At 41.4% G+C, this 16,208-nt stretch overlaps 1 protein-coding gene across 1 annotated transcript in view; it reads right to left on the bottom strand.

Annotated features, from left to right (window-relative positions):
* The window catches only part of LOC126237188 (carboxylesterase 4A-like), a 329,130-nt gene that overhangs the window by 57,298 nt on the left and 255,624 nt on the right, over positions 1 to 16,208 (bottom strand). The window contains exons 9-10 of the mRNA XM_049947068.1: positions 4,155 to 4,324; positions 143 to 278 (exon numbers count right to left, since the gene is read on the bottom strand). Of these exons, the coding sequence (XP_049803025.1) occupies positions 143 to 278; positions 4,155 to 4,324 (306 nt within the window). The remainder of the gene's footprint in view (positions 1 to 142; positions 279 to 4,154; positions 4,325 to 16,208) is intronic.

Below are 16,208 nucleotides of genomic sequence, written 5' to 3'. Positions count from 1 at the left end.
GCTCTTGATAATATAGTGTGCCACCAGAAGTAAAATATACTGTTTTTTATCACCTGAAAATCCCCACAAATAGCTTTGTTATTCTACATCCACTCTACACCAGAAATTTGCTGGCTTTGACAGTTTAACAGCTATTACCTACCAGTAATGTTGAGAGAGCTTCCATACAGATCTGGTCCAGGCTGATCATAGTAGTATGAGTACACTGGTTGAGGGCTGTTTACCAGAAGCTCCAGCTGGTGTGCATGAGGTGCTACAAACTGGCTGTCAGAGACAACCTGGAAATGAAAATATTATCATGAATTACTAGAACAATAACTGCTGCTCTTATTTGCGTTCCAACGACAGAATCAATATAAAATAGACATTTTTGTTAACATGAATTGCACAATAGTTTTTTTGGTTCATCATTTTGACACTGATAACATGGAATGTGCTAATAACATAAATATTTCTGGCCAAGAGAAGTCCACTAATATCAACCATAGGCCCTGAGAATGAGCATTTTGAGCACAGTATTATATGGTAGCGTATAATGAGTCACTCTCCTCTAACATTACCTATTTTTTTTTTTTTTAATAGAGATAACCTCTACCATGTATAGTATCGATTCTTGCATAGGTTAAAATTATCTCAGCTGTTGAACTAAAATAATTTATATGACTTTGAATGAGATGTATTATATTTTAAGCTAAATGTATAAAAAAGAAATTAATGTGTTACAATTGATATGCACCAACAGTTAAAATAACTCTTCTTTTAAAAATATTTGAAATTACGAAATTTCTGGCATACTTAAAATTCATATTATTAATTGTGCAGTCAAATGCTAATTATTAAATTTGTTTCTGGATTTATTTATGAAGTAATGATACAATTTGGTAAAAATTCTTCTCCTGTCAAGAAAATATGTAAACTCTTTTGCTTTGTAAACACTTTGTAATATTGTTAGTACCACAGAATGTAAGTAGTGGCTGGCAGGCCTCAGATGGAAACGCACGTATTTTGCTAATCTTGTCTCTAATAATGTAATTTGTGGTTTGACAAAAATGGAGATTGTGAGTCAGTGTGGTATAGGAGGATTGGATAAAATAAAAAGATACTTATAGCAACAGGCAAATCTTCATCAGTTATTTAGTGAAACAAGAACCCACAATGTTGAATCAAAATTTTCAGCAGCAAGAATGTACTCCTAGACATAACAAGACTTTGAGCCATCAACAACAACAATGAGATAATGAAGATAAGTAAAAAGTTATTATTTTGTATATCTTACACCTCTCGAAACATTTGAAAATAATGAATATACTAAGACAATGATTTTAATAATGATGTATGGAAGGATAAAATTACAAGTGAAACATGGATTGTGCAAGAACTGGAACGGAAGAGAACCGAAGCATTTGAGATGTGAAATGTTGAAAATTAGCTTGACCATTATGTCAAGGAATGTGGAGGTTGTCTGCAGGCTTCGTGAGGAAAACACTGACAAGAAGAGGGGATTGGATGACAAGACATGGGTTAAGACATCAGGGAATAGCTTCCATGGTACTAGAGGGAGCTGCAGGGGGTGAATACTGTAGAAGAAGAGAGATACTGGAATAAATCCAGTAAATAACTGAGGACGTAGGTTGCAACTGCTACTCTGAGAGTGAAAGGTTGGCACTGGAGAGGAATTTGTGGTGGGTCAGCCAGAAAACTGAAAAAAAAAAAAGTGTGGCAGGATATCAGAGAGACATTTGGAACTACCAGTACAAGACTATGTGCCAAGTTTGCCACATCCTGTGTGAACTGATGTGCTATGGTTCAACTGCTCATTGTTTGTACACAGTATTTCAGTTGCACAGAAGTAGTATGGCATTGTTGACGTATGTGGAATATACAGGGTGTTACAAAAAGGTACGGCCAAACTTTCAGGAAACATTCCTCACACACAAAGAAAGAAACTATGTTATGTGGACATGTGTCCGGAAATGCTTACTTTCCATGTTAGAGCTCATTTTATTACTTCTCTTCAAATCACATTAATCATGGGATGGAAACACACAGCAACAGAACGTACCAGCGTGACTTCAAACACTTTGTTACAGGAAATGTTCAAAATGTCCTCAGTTAGCCAGGATACATGCATCCACCCTCTGTCGCATGGAATCCCTCATGCGCTGATGCAGCCCTGGAGAATGGCGTATTGTATCACAGCCATCCACAATACGAGCACGAAGAGTCTCTACATTTGGTACTGGGGTTGTGTAGACAAGAACTTTCAAATGCCCCCATAAATGAAAGTCAAGAGGGTTGAGGTCAGGAGAGCCTGGAGGCCATGGAATTGGTCCGCCTCTACCAATCCATAGGTCACCGAATCTGTTGTTGAGAAGCGTACGAACACTTCGACTGAAATGTACAGGAGCTCCATCGTGCATGAACCACATGTTGTGTCGTACTTGTAAAGGCACATGTTCTAGCAGCACAGGTAGAGTATCCCATATGAAATTATGATAACGTGCTCCATTGAGCACAGGTGGAAGAACATGGGGCCCAATCAAGACATCACCAACAATGCCTGCCCAAATGTTCACAGAAAATCTGTGTTGATGACGTGATTGCACAATTGCGTGCGGGTTCTCGTCAGCGCACACATGTTGAATGTGAAAATTTACAATTTGATCACGTTGGAATGAAGCCTCATCCGTAAAGAGAAAATTTGCACTGAAATGAGGATTGACACATTTTTGGATGAACCATTCGCAGAAGTGTACATGTGGAGGCCAATCAGCTGCTGATAGTGCCTGCACACGCTGTAGATGGTACGGAAACAACTGGTTCTCCCGTAGAACTCTCCATACCGTGACGTGGTCAACGTTACCTTGTACAGCAGCAACTTCTCTGACGCTGACGTTAGGGTTATCGTCAACTGCACGAAGAATTGCCTCGTGCATTGCAGGTGTCCTAGTCGTTCTAGGTCTTCCCCAGTCGCGATTCATAGGCTGGAATGTTCCGTGCTCCTTAAGACGCCGATCAATTGCTTCGAACGGCTTCCTGTCGGGAAACCTTCGTTCTGGAAATCTGTCTCGATACAAACGTACTGCGCCACGGCTATTGTCCCCTGCTAATCCATACATCAAATGGGCATCTGCCAACTCCGCATTTGTAAACATTGCACTGACTGCAAAACCACGTGCGTGATGAACACTAACCTGTTGATGCTACGTACTGATGTGCTTGATACTAGTACTGTAGAGCAATGAGTCACATGTCAACACAAGCACCGAAGTCAACATTACCTTCCTTCAATTGGGCCAACTGGCGGCGAATCGAGGAAGTACAGTACATACTGACGAAACTAAAATGAGCTCTAACATGGAAATTAAGCGTTTCCGGACACATGTCCACATAACTTTTTTTCTTTATTAGTGTGTGAGGAATGTTTCCTGAAAGTTTGGCCGTACCTTTTTGTAACACCCTGTATGTGCATATTGCCATCCCATGACTTTTGTGACCTCAGTGTATGTACAAAAGGGCATTCATTACAGATGCCAAGCTTCATATATTTATTTTATGAAACCAACTTATTAATCAAGAGTAAGAGGCTCCCTTTTCATATTATCTTATTATTATTTGTTTAAAATAGTTATTAACTGGGTAAATTGTATACAGCTTTGTCACAGCTGTGACCAATGCGGTAGCTCATTATCTCTTCCTGTCCTACAAATATTCTTTCCGAAATGACAAACACATTTGCCATTGTCTCGAATCGTAATACACATATTGATACTATGTCCTAACATGCTTATTGTAACTGAAATGTTTGTGATGTAAAGTTATAGGTTATGGTGGCCTTACTGACAGTCCCTGATCTCTGCCTGTCATACAAACTGAGGCAAACATTCTGAATGCAAAACACATTTTTGGACACATGGAAATATATATGTTCATTTTTAAAGGTGTTCCCTCTTCATTCCCACAACTACCGTTATCCTGATGACTACAGTTATTTCAAATACTGTAATTTTTGAAGTTATAAAAATGCGAAAGTTTCGTGTGGGTTCCCTGATTTTCATTATTAGTTTCTTTTTAACACAACTTCTTCCCGCAGACGAACGTTTCATTGCAGAGCTTCTCCCCTGTTCCGCTGTGGTACTAGGGCCTCGGCTCACCTGCAACATGGCGGCCAGCCCGGATGGCGCGTACCGCCAGAGCAGCGCCTCGCGCACGGCTGCGCTATCCCCCCAGCCGTACCGGCGTGCAACCTGCGGCAACACGCTGTCCTCCAGCAGCTGCCGCAGCTGCGCCTCCGACGCCTGCCGCACTCCGTCGTCCCACTCGTCTGCAACAACAACAATTTGTCAAAAACAAGAAAGGTGATCTTTCTCCGTGACGACCTGCTGAAGTTCTCAGCGGAGTTCTCCCGCCAAACCTCAACTTATTGACAAATGCAGGAAGAATAATAGTGCGGGTAGAACAAGCCAAGCTTTCGTCACGCAGCGCTGACTCTTCCACACTGCCTTTCTGCTTCAGGGCAGCATGACACTGGCCTCCTAATGGATACAGCATGGTTTGTTAACAGTAAGTTGCACAATGGGCTCTCTAGTTGGGTTGGGTTGTTTTGGGGGAAGAGACCAAACAGCGAGGTCATCGGTCTCATCGGTTTAGAGAAGGACAGGGAAGGAAGTCGGCCGCGCCCTTTCAAAGGAAGCATCCCGGAATTTTCCTGGAGCGATTTAGGGAAATCACGGAAAACCTAAATCAGTATGGCCGGACGCGGGGCTCCGTAGTTCTGAATCAGTAACAGTCAGAGGCCATTTGCCTTTTGGTTGCAACCAAGGTTAGCTAGGTGACAGTACAGTGTGCGGAACCTATTATTCTGCTGTTTCTTCACTCTGTTCCAGACAGCTTCCTCTCCTTCTCGGAAGTGCATGTAATTCAAATGGTTCAGATGGCTCTGAGCACTATGGGACTTAACATCTGAGGTCATCAGCCCTACTTAAACCTAACCTGAGGACATCACACACATCCATGCCCGAGGCAGGATTCGAACCTGCGACCGTAGATGTCACATGGTTCCAGACTGAAGCACCTAGAACCACTCGGCCACTCCGGCCAGTCATGTAATTGTCACCGTCAATACATAAAATGATTTCCGTTTCAGTTACGAACAACATTTAAGCAATCGACTTCTGCTTTTGCTCTGAAGCATAAAGAACAAGTTAAAGTGCCTGAAACTTTTGAAGGCGGGGCCGCTTCCCATCCGAGGCCTCACAGCCCTTAGGTGCCCATGTGGAGGTTCGAGTCCTCCCTCGGGCTTGGGTGTGTGTGTTTGTCCTTAGGATAATTTAGGTTAAGTAGTGTGTAAGCTTAGGCACTGATGACCTTAGCAGTTAAGTTCCATAAGATTTCACACACATTTTTTTGTCCATGTGTGCATCAGGCTTGTTTCCTCCATTAATCCCCCCCCCCCTTCTCATCCCCCTCTTTCAACCTGCCAACTTACATTTAACACACTGTTCGTATAGGTATTGTATTTTTACGAAATAGCAGTGACTGTGTTTTTTAGAAATACTATGCAATGTTCCTTTGAAGGCACAGCGTCGACTACAGCCATTATGAAATACTGTAAATGTATTTACAGTTGTGGATATGTACCACCTTAGGCTGTGTATAGGAATAATGATAATGAAAATTTGTGCCAGACTGGGACTCGAACCTGGATCTCCCGCTTCACGTGAGCGGTCGCCGCTTTAACCGCTTTAGCCATCTGAGCACGAATAATAACTAGACCCATATTTCCATGTGTCGTCTTCTGTGTGTTACAACCTGAACTTGTATTCTAAATGTGTTGCTGTCCAGGAGGACACATTTGTTGAGAGTCGAGCGAATAAATACAAAATAGCAGTGCCTGTATTACTAAGAAGTACGATGCGATGTTTCTTCGCACATGCATGCATGTTCGAAGTCAGGCCCTCGACTCTCACTAAATATGTCGTTCCTGCTTCATACATAATGTACGAGAGCAAGTTGTGCCACATGGACTTTGACATATGGAAGTTTGGGTCTGGTTGTGATTTGTGCTTGGACAGCCAAAGTGGTTAAGTGGGAGATCCGGGTTAGAATCCTGGTGCAGTACAAATTGTCATTATCTTCATTCCAATACACAGCCGAAGGTGGCTCACATTCGCAACTGCGAATACATTTCCTGTGCTGTCTTTTTAGTTTGCCAGTGTTTGCTGCAGCTGCCAGTATACATTCATGGTGGGAAGTTGACAGACTTTTTCTAATCCAGAACTAGGTACCTCTCAGTCAGGACGTAATGAACAAATAGTAAACGTTTCTCGATCTCATACACCGACGGCGTTGACATCATAAGCGTCCGAAAAGGGGGGAGGAGGGGAAGAGGAGGAAGTGGGAGCACTATTTGTTTGGTGACGAACTCTCCCGTACATCTCGAGATCTCCCGTGTTAGAAAATATTTCTTGTTTTTGTTCTCCTGGCTCCCTTATTGACAGCCTGTTCTCCCGTACAATTCGTCACTATCACTGTTGTAGATATTAATCCTGCTAATTACTATCAGTGGTTCAAATTTCCTGACCGACAGATATCGAAAAGTTTTCGTGTAATAATTGGTTCTGTTGTCAACATGTAGTCTTTTTTCTGTTCGTGCTTCAACGGAAAGAAGATGGCTTGGTTCAAGGGAATGCGAGGAGAGGAGAAATAATGACATAGCCCACGCGCCAAGAGGGGCCGGAGAAGGGACAGTGTTTACTTGCTTCTAGGTCAGTACTGGCAAACCCTGGAAGCGATCACCTCATACCGATCATCAGCTGTCTCATAAATAACTTAAAGAAGTAACAAGGACTCACGAAAGCGGATTATAGAAGTTTTCATGTTTAAACACACTCGTTATATTATTTATTTCCCTCTCGGCTCACACAACAAACTTAATGTGACAAACATGTTTAGAACGCGTCAGTATAATACTGATTTCACTGATCTTTAATCAGAAAGCTATCAAGACATGTAGGTAAGCTAAAATAAACTGAAACTTCTAATATTTACAAAAGTAATACACTGTCAGAAAGAAACACAAATATGCACTTTCAGTTTAATGATCAAACATATAAGTATCTAATTACTTGCCTGTTACAATCAAGTGTGGCCAAAAATGCAATTTTTTGGACATTTTTACCTAAATTGGTCTAACAGTTTCTGTTAAGTAATTCGCCTATGGAATGGAAAGTGTCAGTCACCAAATAGTCTTTCAGACTCTGTCTAAACTAACTTAGAATTATATATTGATACCTTCACCTGCTGACGGGCGTTGATATATATCAACGGGGACAGGTAAAGAGCTGTGTCCCGACCAGGACTCAAACCGCGGGTCTCCTCCTTACATAGCAGACGCTCTATTCATCTGAGCCAACGAGGGCACAGAGGATATTGCGACTGCAGGGACTATCTTGAGCACGCCTCCCGCGAGACCCACATTCTCACCTTATATGTCCACACATCCACACATTACATTCGTAGTGTCCCTACCCTACACACTCATTACTCGTGGAAGACATTCTTACCAAGTCCCGTAAGAGTTTGGATAATATGTGTGCATCCGCACAGTAGAAGAAGGTCATGGCTGGTATTGCCCGAACTACGAGTTCTTATATGGATATGGTGTCTGTCTAAACTGTCTTTTGTCTAAAAGTAAACTTGTCTGCTGGAAACTTATTGAAAACACGTGTTTCAGAATAATGGACCCATTTGTGCACCAAGTTAAATGATTTAAAATATTTATGTAGACTGTTTTTATTTCTAGTACTGATGTCGTGTGTTGAGCTACTGGATGGAAAAAGTGACGTGTTACCTATAACAAGCTTCATGAAAGAACAAGTATACTGAGAAGCAGCAGTTAGTATATCTAATTCTTTGAACAGGTTTAGACATGCTGTTCATGGATTTATATCACAAATACGTCTTATTACACACTTCTGCACTCTAAAAACGTTCTCTCGGTTTGTGGAGTTAACCCAAAATGTGATACCGTATGATTTAATACAGTAAAAGTAAGCAAAGAGGGTGAGGATTTCTTATATGCTGATTGTCATCCATTGCAAGAGAGTGCAATGTAGTTGTGCAGCTGAAATTTATTGCGGCTAATTCTCCCTCAAACCTTCCTTACAATGATGATCAGATGATGATCGTCTTCCTTGAAACCACAATCAAATATGGATCGCCCTAACATATTTCCTCCTGGGATGCTGACATTTTACTCATGTGGAAGTCTCTCGTTGTTCTGAGAATGACCTACACGACATAAGTTTGGATGTAGTGTATACCAGGCCTATATCTGCCCCGAGTTCGCACAAGGGCGCTTCTCTCTCCCTTGCTTGTCAGAGGCCGGATGCAAGAAGAGCACGGCATCCGGGTGCTGGAGCCAGGAAGGTGGCGAAGGCTGAGCATACTATCCATCACTAAAACTATTTATTAATGATTACTCAAAAATGCTGCATTAATAATTTTATTTTGCGCATAAAAATGGGGAACAGGTAAGTTTTATATGAATAAGAGGCTTAGAACAACATTACCAGTCACGGTAACTCATAGTGAAAGACCTTTTTCAAGTCGACGTGTCGCAGAGGAGCCTAACTGATTTATCTTTAATTAGTATTGAAGACGATATCGGTATTGAAAGTAGCGACTCCGTAAATGATTTTGCAAAGAGCTATAGGACGGAAAGAAGATTTTATGTAAGTATTATGGTAATTTTTAAAACTGAGTGGCTAATTATATGACATAATGTTGCTTGTGTGATGATAAATGAAAATTTAAAAAATTGTGCTTTTGCGTAAACCCTATAACACAACGAATATCCCAATGAGTTTTTGAATGCTGATGCTGGACTAGCTAGCCATCCAAACTTAAAACAGCAGCTGGGAGACGACAAGTTAGTGCTCGCATCCTTTCGATGGAGGGGTTAGGGCCTTCTCCACGGCTGCTCAACTTTATGATAACAGAGGTTTACCTTTAGTCTGTACGCTTACCAATTTCTGGAATACGATGCTGCACAATAGTGTTCCAGAATGGGTAGATGAGGACCGTCTTGGTTCGATCCTAGGCTGGTAACAATCAGTTCTATTGAGCAACTAGAGGTTGGTCCTCAGACTGAATGCTGGACCGGACTTTCACTTTATACAAACAACCCGAAAACTGTAACTTTCAAAACACCTTTGTTCAGTATAGGAGCGCAGAGTTTTGTACGCAGATCCGTTTCAACAAAAACTCTTTTGCGAGTGTGGCCGCGTCGTTTGTGATAAAACTACTGAAGTTTCGTCGTTTCAATGTGTGATTGGTTTACAGTGAATCAATAAAACAAATGGACGTGTTAAGCAATCAATTCGTAACATTTCATTCCTGCGTTATTTAAAAGTAGGTGGCCTATCAAAGTATATAATTTGAAGAGTAGCCGAGTGGTTGCCAGCATGGTAGCTGGGCGTGTTCGCTCAGTGGGCAAGTCACTCCATATAATAATAATAAATAAATAATAAAAACTGAGTATAGTTTAAAACGATGAACCTGAAGAGGTGTCAAAGAGGTGTCATATGACATCCGCACACGCTTCAAGACGAAAAATAACGAAGAAACGGATAGAACGAGAAAAAACCACGTGTTTAGTGTCGCTGGCTTTAATGCAATTTTTTTAGGTAGGAAGACTTGGAACGGGGTCCACTAAGCCTTCTGAGTCCAAATGAGGAGCTGCTCGCTTAAAGAAGCGGCGGTATCATCAGGATTCACGTACTGGCAATAAAGGTTAGAGGGATTGGGGACATTCTGATCACATGCCTCATGATCGTAGATCACTCCTCGTACTACATTGCAGGCAACAGCCGGCCAGGCCTAAGGCCTAATCTGTGAGCGGTGTTTCATTAAATAATTCATATTTTGAAGAGGACTAAGAAAAGTCAAACATAATGACGATTAAGTTTTGGTCACCCAAAACTGATTACAAGTACAGCAAAAACGATGTGGGTCATGTATTTTTCACGAATTCGTGACGCATACCAAACAAATACTGCCGTTGCTTGTAGTGGGTATGGTCATCAAGAGAGCTGTTCGTTTTATGTATCTAGAGAGACTTTTTCATAGAAAGAATTAGTACGAAATAGAAATTAATGGATACTTGGCGTTTACGAACACAGTACTCTGTATACCAGATGGTTATAATAAAAGTCCAGTGTGGGCTGTAATAATTGTATGGCAGCGAAACTTGCTAGATATTGTAACTCGTTAATGCGGAATGCTGAAAAAAAATTAGTTCCACATTTGGCCACAATGTAAATTCGTAAACGTGAACCACGACAACGTCATTAGCAAATGCGTCCGAACACGACCAACGTGCAGACGTCAGTTGAGCAGTATATCTGTCGAAAAACACCGTTGTGTGATGGTGTGCCAAGGTCCTTGCTTGCTACGATTCGATACAAGACGCCGGTCGATTTAGGAGGCTGCCTCATCTATTACCTGGTGTTTCCATCGTTGGAAACGAGCATGCAATCAGGGCGAAACGTACGGGAAATCTGCGACAAGGAGGGTGAAGCTGCTTCACGACAGCACACGTTCCCGTATCACAAATGTCGTAACGCAGAAATTACGCCAACTCAAGAGGGAGATACTCGAACACTCGCCCTAAAGTTCTGATCTCTCCACATGCGATTATCAAGCAAGTAAATGAAGCAGGCAAACTGGTATCTTCAACTTCTTGCGTCCTTGGGAAAGAGGAATACAAACGTATCAAAAATGATATTGACAGGAATCCAAACTGATCTTCCCCGAGGTCGGCTTCTATAAGTTTTAAGTACATTTGGTAGTGGGGATGAATGAAATTTTATAAAGGCTGATCAAAAGGTTTCCCTTCAAAGGCCTACGGACTAGAATCGGTATGCCAATAAGGCAAAAATCACTGCGTCGAAGTGCAAAATGGCTAAGCAGGGATGGCTAGAGGACAAATGTAAGGATGTAGAGGCTTATCTCACTAGTGGTAAGATAGATACTGCCTACAGGAAAATTAAAGAGACCTTTGGAGAAAAGAGAACCACTTGCATGAATATCAAGAGCTTTGATGGAAACCCAGTAGAAATGTTGGGACACGTGAGGCAATACTGACGCTATGACTTATCTTAGAAGAAAGATTAAGGAAAGGCAAACCTACGTTTCTAGCATTTGTAGACTTAGAGAAAGCTTTTAACGATGTTGATTGGAATACTCTCTTTCAAATTCTGAAGATGGCAGGGATAAAATACAGAGAGCGAAAGGCTGTTTTCAATTTGTACAGAAACCAGATGGCAGTTACACAAAACAAGCACAAATAATGTTCATAATTTATCAGAGGGGGCTCAGTTCCAACAGGCAGATCATGCCCAGAAGGTCTGCGTATTCAGCTTACCGCCATCCTTCAGGCTCTGAAATAGGCTGAGCCATTGGCATGAGGGACATGTGACCATCATCCTGACAGATAGCACAGATGTTTCACAGAATGAATAATGATAAGATGGACTCACACAACAACATGGCAAGAAGAGTAGGCACGGGTCCTACCATAAGGACTACACCATGAAAAGAACGTAGGATTGTTCGACTGGCTCTGTTGAAATCGAACAGAGGGTACTGGTAAACTGTCCTCACAAACCGTCGAGAACAGATTATAGTAAGCTGCTGTGAGCTCTCGATTTGCCAAGTGTCGTATATGGCTGACGCTATACCACAGACAACAGAGACTTATGTGGTGTAGAGATAGAGTCAACTGAGACATTGGGTGGTATTCTGTGGTGTTCAACTATGAGTTTCACTTCTGTTTTTGGCTGTCAGATCAATGTCAATGCGACTGTAAACGACTTGGTGAAGTGTCACACGAATCAGTGATTCTCGAGACCCATAACTCTCCACCTCCTGGAACCATGGTGTGGGGGACTATTGGATACGACACTAGGACTGATTTGGTAGGTGCTGAAGGGAGGCAGAACGATCGCCAGTACGTGCCAAGAATGGCAAACACTTTTGTCCTACTCACAATGAGCAGAGTATTAAAAGATATATTCCAGCAGAGTAATGAGTATCTCACAGTGCATTTCACACCACCAACACATTAAGGAACGTATAGATTCTTGACAGGCTTACCTGGTCTCTTGATCTGTCGCCTCTACAGCCTCTTGGGATGCATCGGGAACACACGTACTTCTAGTCCAGACTCCAGCAAGCGCTTTTCACGAACTGACACAGCATAGGCTTCAGGCATGACAAAGATTCCTCAAGATGCCATTTGGAAACAACTTGCTTCTATGCAACAACGAACCTAACAGTGTACTCATATCTATGAGAGTGTCAAACCTCGTACAGATGTTGATGAAGAAAACAAGTTATGAATGGAATGAAAGTTTTATCATTTAATTCCTGTTACCCGGAGAACTTCTCCACAAAGTTTGATAAACATCGGTTTGATGCTTCATGGTGTGACATAGTATATTTCCGTTAGTATAACTAGGACAAATGTTCGAGGAAGCATGTCGGCGTTCCACCTGTGGCCTTGTACGCCAGCAGCAGAGGTGAGGTTTAGTTATGCTGCGGCCGTCTTAAGAGAGATACATTGTTGTTGTTGTTGTGGTCTCCAGTGCTGAGACTGGTTTGATGCAGCTCTCCATGCTACACTATCCTGTGCAAGCTTCTTCATCTCCCAGTACCTACTGCAACCTACACCCTTCTGCATCTGTTTAGCGTATTCATCTCTTGGTCTCCCTTTACGATTTTTACCCTCCACGCTGCCCTCCAATGCTAAATTTGTGGTCCCTTGATGCCTCAGAACATGTCCTATCAACCGATCCCTTCTTCTAGTAAAGTTGTGCCACAAACTTCTCTTCTCCCCAATTCTATTCAGTACCTCCTCATTAGTTACGTGATCTACCCATCTAATCTTCAGCATTCTTCTGTAGCACCACATTTCGAAAGCTTCTATTCTCTTCTTGTCCAAACTATTTATCGTCCATGTTTCACTTCCATACATGGCTACACTCCATACAAATACTTTCAGAAACGACTTCCTGACACTTAAATCTATACTCGATGTTAACAAATTTCTCTTCTTCAGAAACGCTTTCCTTGCCATTGCCAGTCTACATTTTATATCCTCTCTACTTCGACCATCATCAGTTATTTTGCTCCCCAAATAGCAAAACTCCTTTACTACTTAAAGTGTCTCATTTCCTAATCTGATTCCCTCAGCATCGCCCGACTTAATTCGACTACATTCCATTATCCTCGTTTTGCTTTTGTTGATGTTCATCTTATATCCTCCTTTCAAGACACGGTCCATTCCGTTCAACTGCTCTTCCAAGTCCTTTGCTGTCTCTGACAGAATTACAATGTCATCGGCGAACCTCAACGTTTTTATTTCTTCTCCATGGACTTTAATACCTACTCCGAATTTTTCTTTTGTTTCCTTTACTGCTTGCTCAAAATACAGATTGAATAATATCGGGGACAGGCTACAACCCTGTCTCCCTCCCTTCCCAACCACTGCTTCCCTTTCATGCCCCCCGACTCTTATAACTGCCATCTGCTTTCTGTACAAATTGATACTAGCCTTTCGCTCCCTGTATTTTACCACTGCCATCTTTAGAATGTGAAAGAGAGTATTCTAGTCAACATTGTCAAAAGGTTTCTCTAAGTCTACAAATGCTAGAAATGTAGGTTTGCCTTTCCTTAATCTATTTTCTAAGATAAGTCGTAGGGTCAGTATTGCCTCACGTGTTCCAACATTTCTACGGAATCCAAACTGATCTTCGCCGAGGTCGACATCTACCAGTTTTTCCATTCGTCTGTAAAGAATTCGCGTTAGTATTTTGCAGCCATGACTTATTAAAATGATAGTTCGGTAATTTTCACATCTGTCAACACCTGCTTACTTTGGGATTGGGATTATTATATTCTTCTTGAAGTCTGATGGTATTTCGCCTGTTTCATACATCTTGCTCACCAGATGGTAGAGTTTTGTCAGGACTGGCCTTCCCAAGGCCGTCAGTAGTTCCAATGGAATGTTGTCTACTCCCAGTGCCTTGTTTCGACTCAGGTCTTTCAGTGCTCTGTCAAACTCTTCACGCAGTATCGTATCTCCCATTTCATCTTCATCTACATCCTTCTCCATTTCCATAATATTGTCCTCAAGTACATCGCCCTTGTATAGACCCTCTATATACTCCTTCCAACTTTCTGCTTTCCCTTCTTTGCTTAGAACTGGGTTTACATCTGAGCTCTTGATATTCATACAAGTGGTTCTCTTTTCTCCAAAGGTCTCTTTAATTTTCCTGTAGGCAGTATCTATCTTACCCCTAGTGAGATAAGCCTCTACATCCTTACATTTTTCCTCTAGCCATCCCTGCTTAGCCATTTTGCACTTCCTGTTGATCTCATTTTTGAGACGTTAGTATTCCCTTTTGCCTGCTTCATTGACTGCGTTTTTATATTTTCTCCTTTCATCAATTAAATTAAATGTTTCTTCTATTACCCAAGGATTTCTACTAGCCCTCGTCTTTTTACCTACTTGATCCTCTGCTGCCTTCACTACTTCATCCCTCAGAGCCACCCATTCTTCTTCTACTGTATTTCTTTTCCCCCATTCCTGTCAATTGTTCCCTTATGCTCTCCCTGAAACTCTGTTCAACCTCTGGTTTGGTCAGTTTGTCCAGGTCCCATCTCCTTAAATTCCCACCTTTTTGCAGTTTCTTCAGTTTTAATCTACAGTTCATAACCAATGGATTGTGGTCAGAGTTCACATCTGCCCCTGGAAATGTCTTACAATTTAAAATCTGGTTCCTAAATCTCTGTCTTACCATTATATAATCTATCTGATACCTTCTAGTATCTCCAGGATTCTTCCAAGTATACAACCTTCTTTTATGATTCTTAAACCAAGTGTTAGCTATGATTAAGTTATGCTCTGTGCAAAATTCTACCAGACGGCTTCCTCTTTCATTTCTCTCCCCCAATCCATATTCACCCACTATGTTTCCTTCTCTCCCTTTTCCTACTTCCTACTCTCGAATTCCAGTCACCCATGACTATTAAATTTTCGTCTAACTTCACTACCTGAATAATTTCTTTTATCTCATCATACATTTCATCAATTTCTTCATCATCTGCAGAGCTAATTGGCATATAAACGTGTACTACTGTAGTAGGCATGGGCTTCGTGTCTATCGTGGCCACAATAATGCGTTCACTATGCTGTTTGTAGTTGCTTACCTCTCCGTTGTGGTTGCACCTATGGTACGGCCATCTGTATCGTTGAGGCACGCAAGCCTCCCCACCAACGGCAAGGTCCATGGTTCATGGGGGGGGGATATTAAATTACACAAAATATTACATGACACTTAATAGTTTTAATTTTTTGGTGGGGTTTGGAGAAATTACCCACTTACTATATCCAAAAATTCATCTAATGAGTAGAAGGAGTTGCCATTAAGAAATTCTTTTAATTTCCTTTTAAATGCTGTATGGCAATCTGTCAGACTTTTGATGCTATTAGGTAAGTGACTAAAGAGTTTTGTGTCAGTATAATTTACCCCCTTCTGAGCCAAAGTTAGATTTAATCTTGTGTAGTGAAGATCATCCTTTTTTCTAGTGTTGTAGCCTTGTACACTGCTATTACTTTTGAATTCGTCCGGATTGTTAATAACAAATTCCATAAGTGAATATATATATATTGTGAGGCTACAGTGAAGATCTCTAGCTCTTTAAATAAGTGTCTACAGGATGATCTTGGATGAGCTCCAGCAATTATTCTGATTATGCGCTTTTGTGCAATGAACACTCTTTTACTCAATGATGAGTTACCCCAGAATACGATGCCATACTAAAGCAGAGAATGAAAATAGGCGTGGTAAGCTAATTTACTGAGATGTATATCGCCAAAATTTGCAATGACCCTAATATCATAAGTAGCTGAAATCAAACGTTTCAGCAGATCTTCAATGTGTTTTTTCCAGTTCAGTCCCTCATCAATGCATACACCTAGAAATTTTGAATATTCTACCTTAGCTACCGATTTCTGATTGAAGTCTATATTTATTAATGGTGTCGTTCCATTTACGGTGTGGAACCGTATGTACTGTGTTTTGTCAAAGTTTAATGAGAGCCCATTTGCAGAGAATCACTTAATGATATTCTGAAAAACA

The sequence above is a fragment of the Schistocerca nitens genome, chromosome 1 (genome assembly GCF_023898315.1).
Source record: "Schistocerca nitens isolate TAMUIC-IGC-003100 chromosome 1, iqSchNite1.1, whole genome shotgun sequence".
In the NCBI taxonomy this organism is placed as follows: Eukaryota; Metazoa; Arthropoda; class Insecta; order Orthoptera; family Acrididae; genus Schistocerca; species Schistocerca nitens.
The sequence above is the reverse complement of the archived record's forward strand: the minus strand, read 5'-3'. Positions and strand labels throughout refer to the sequence as shown.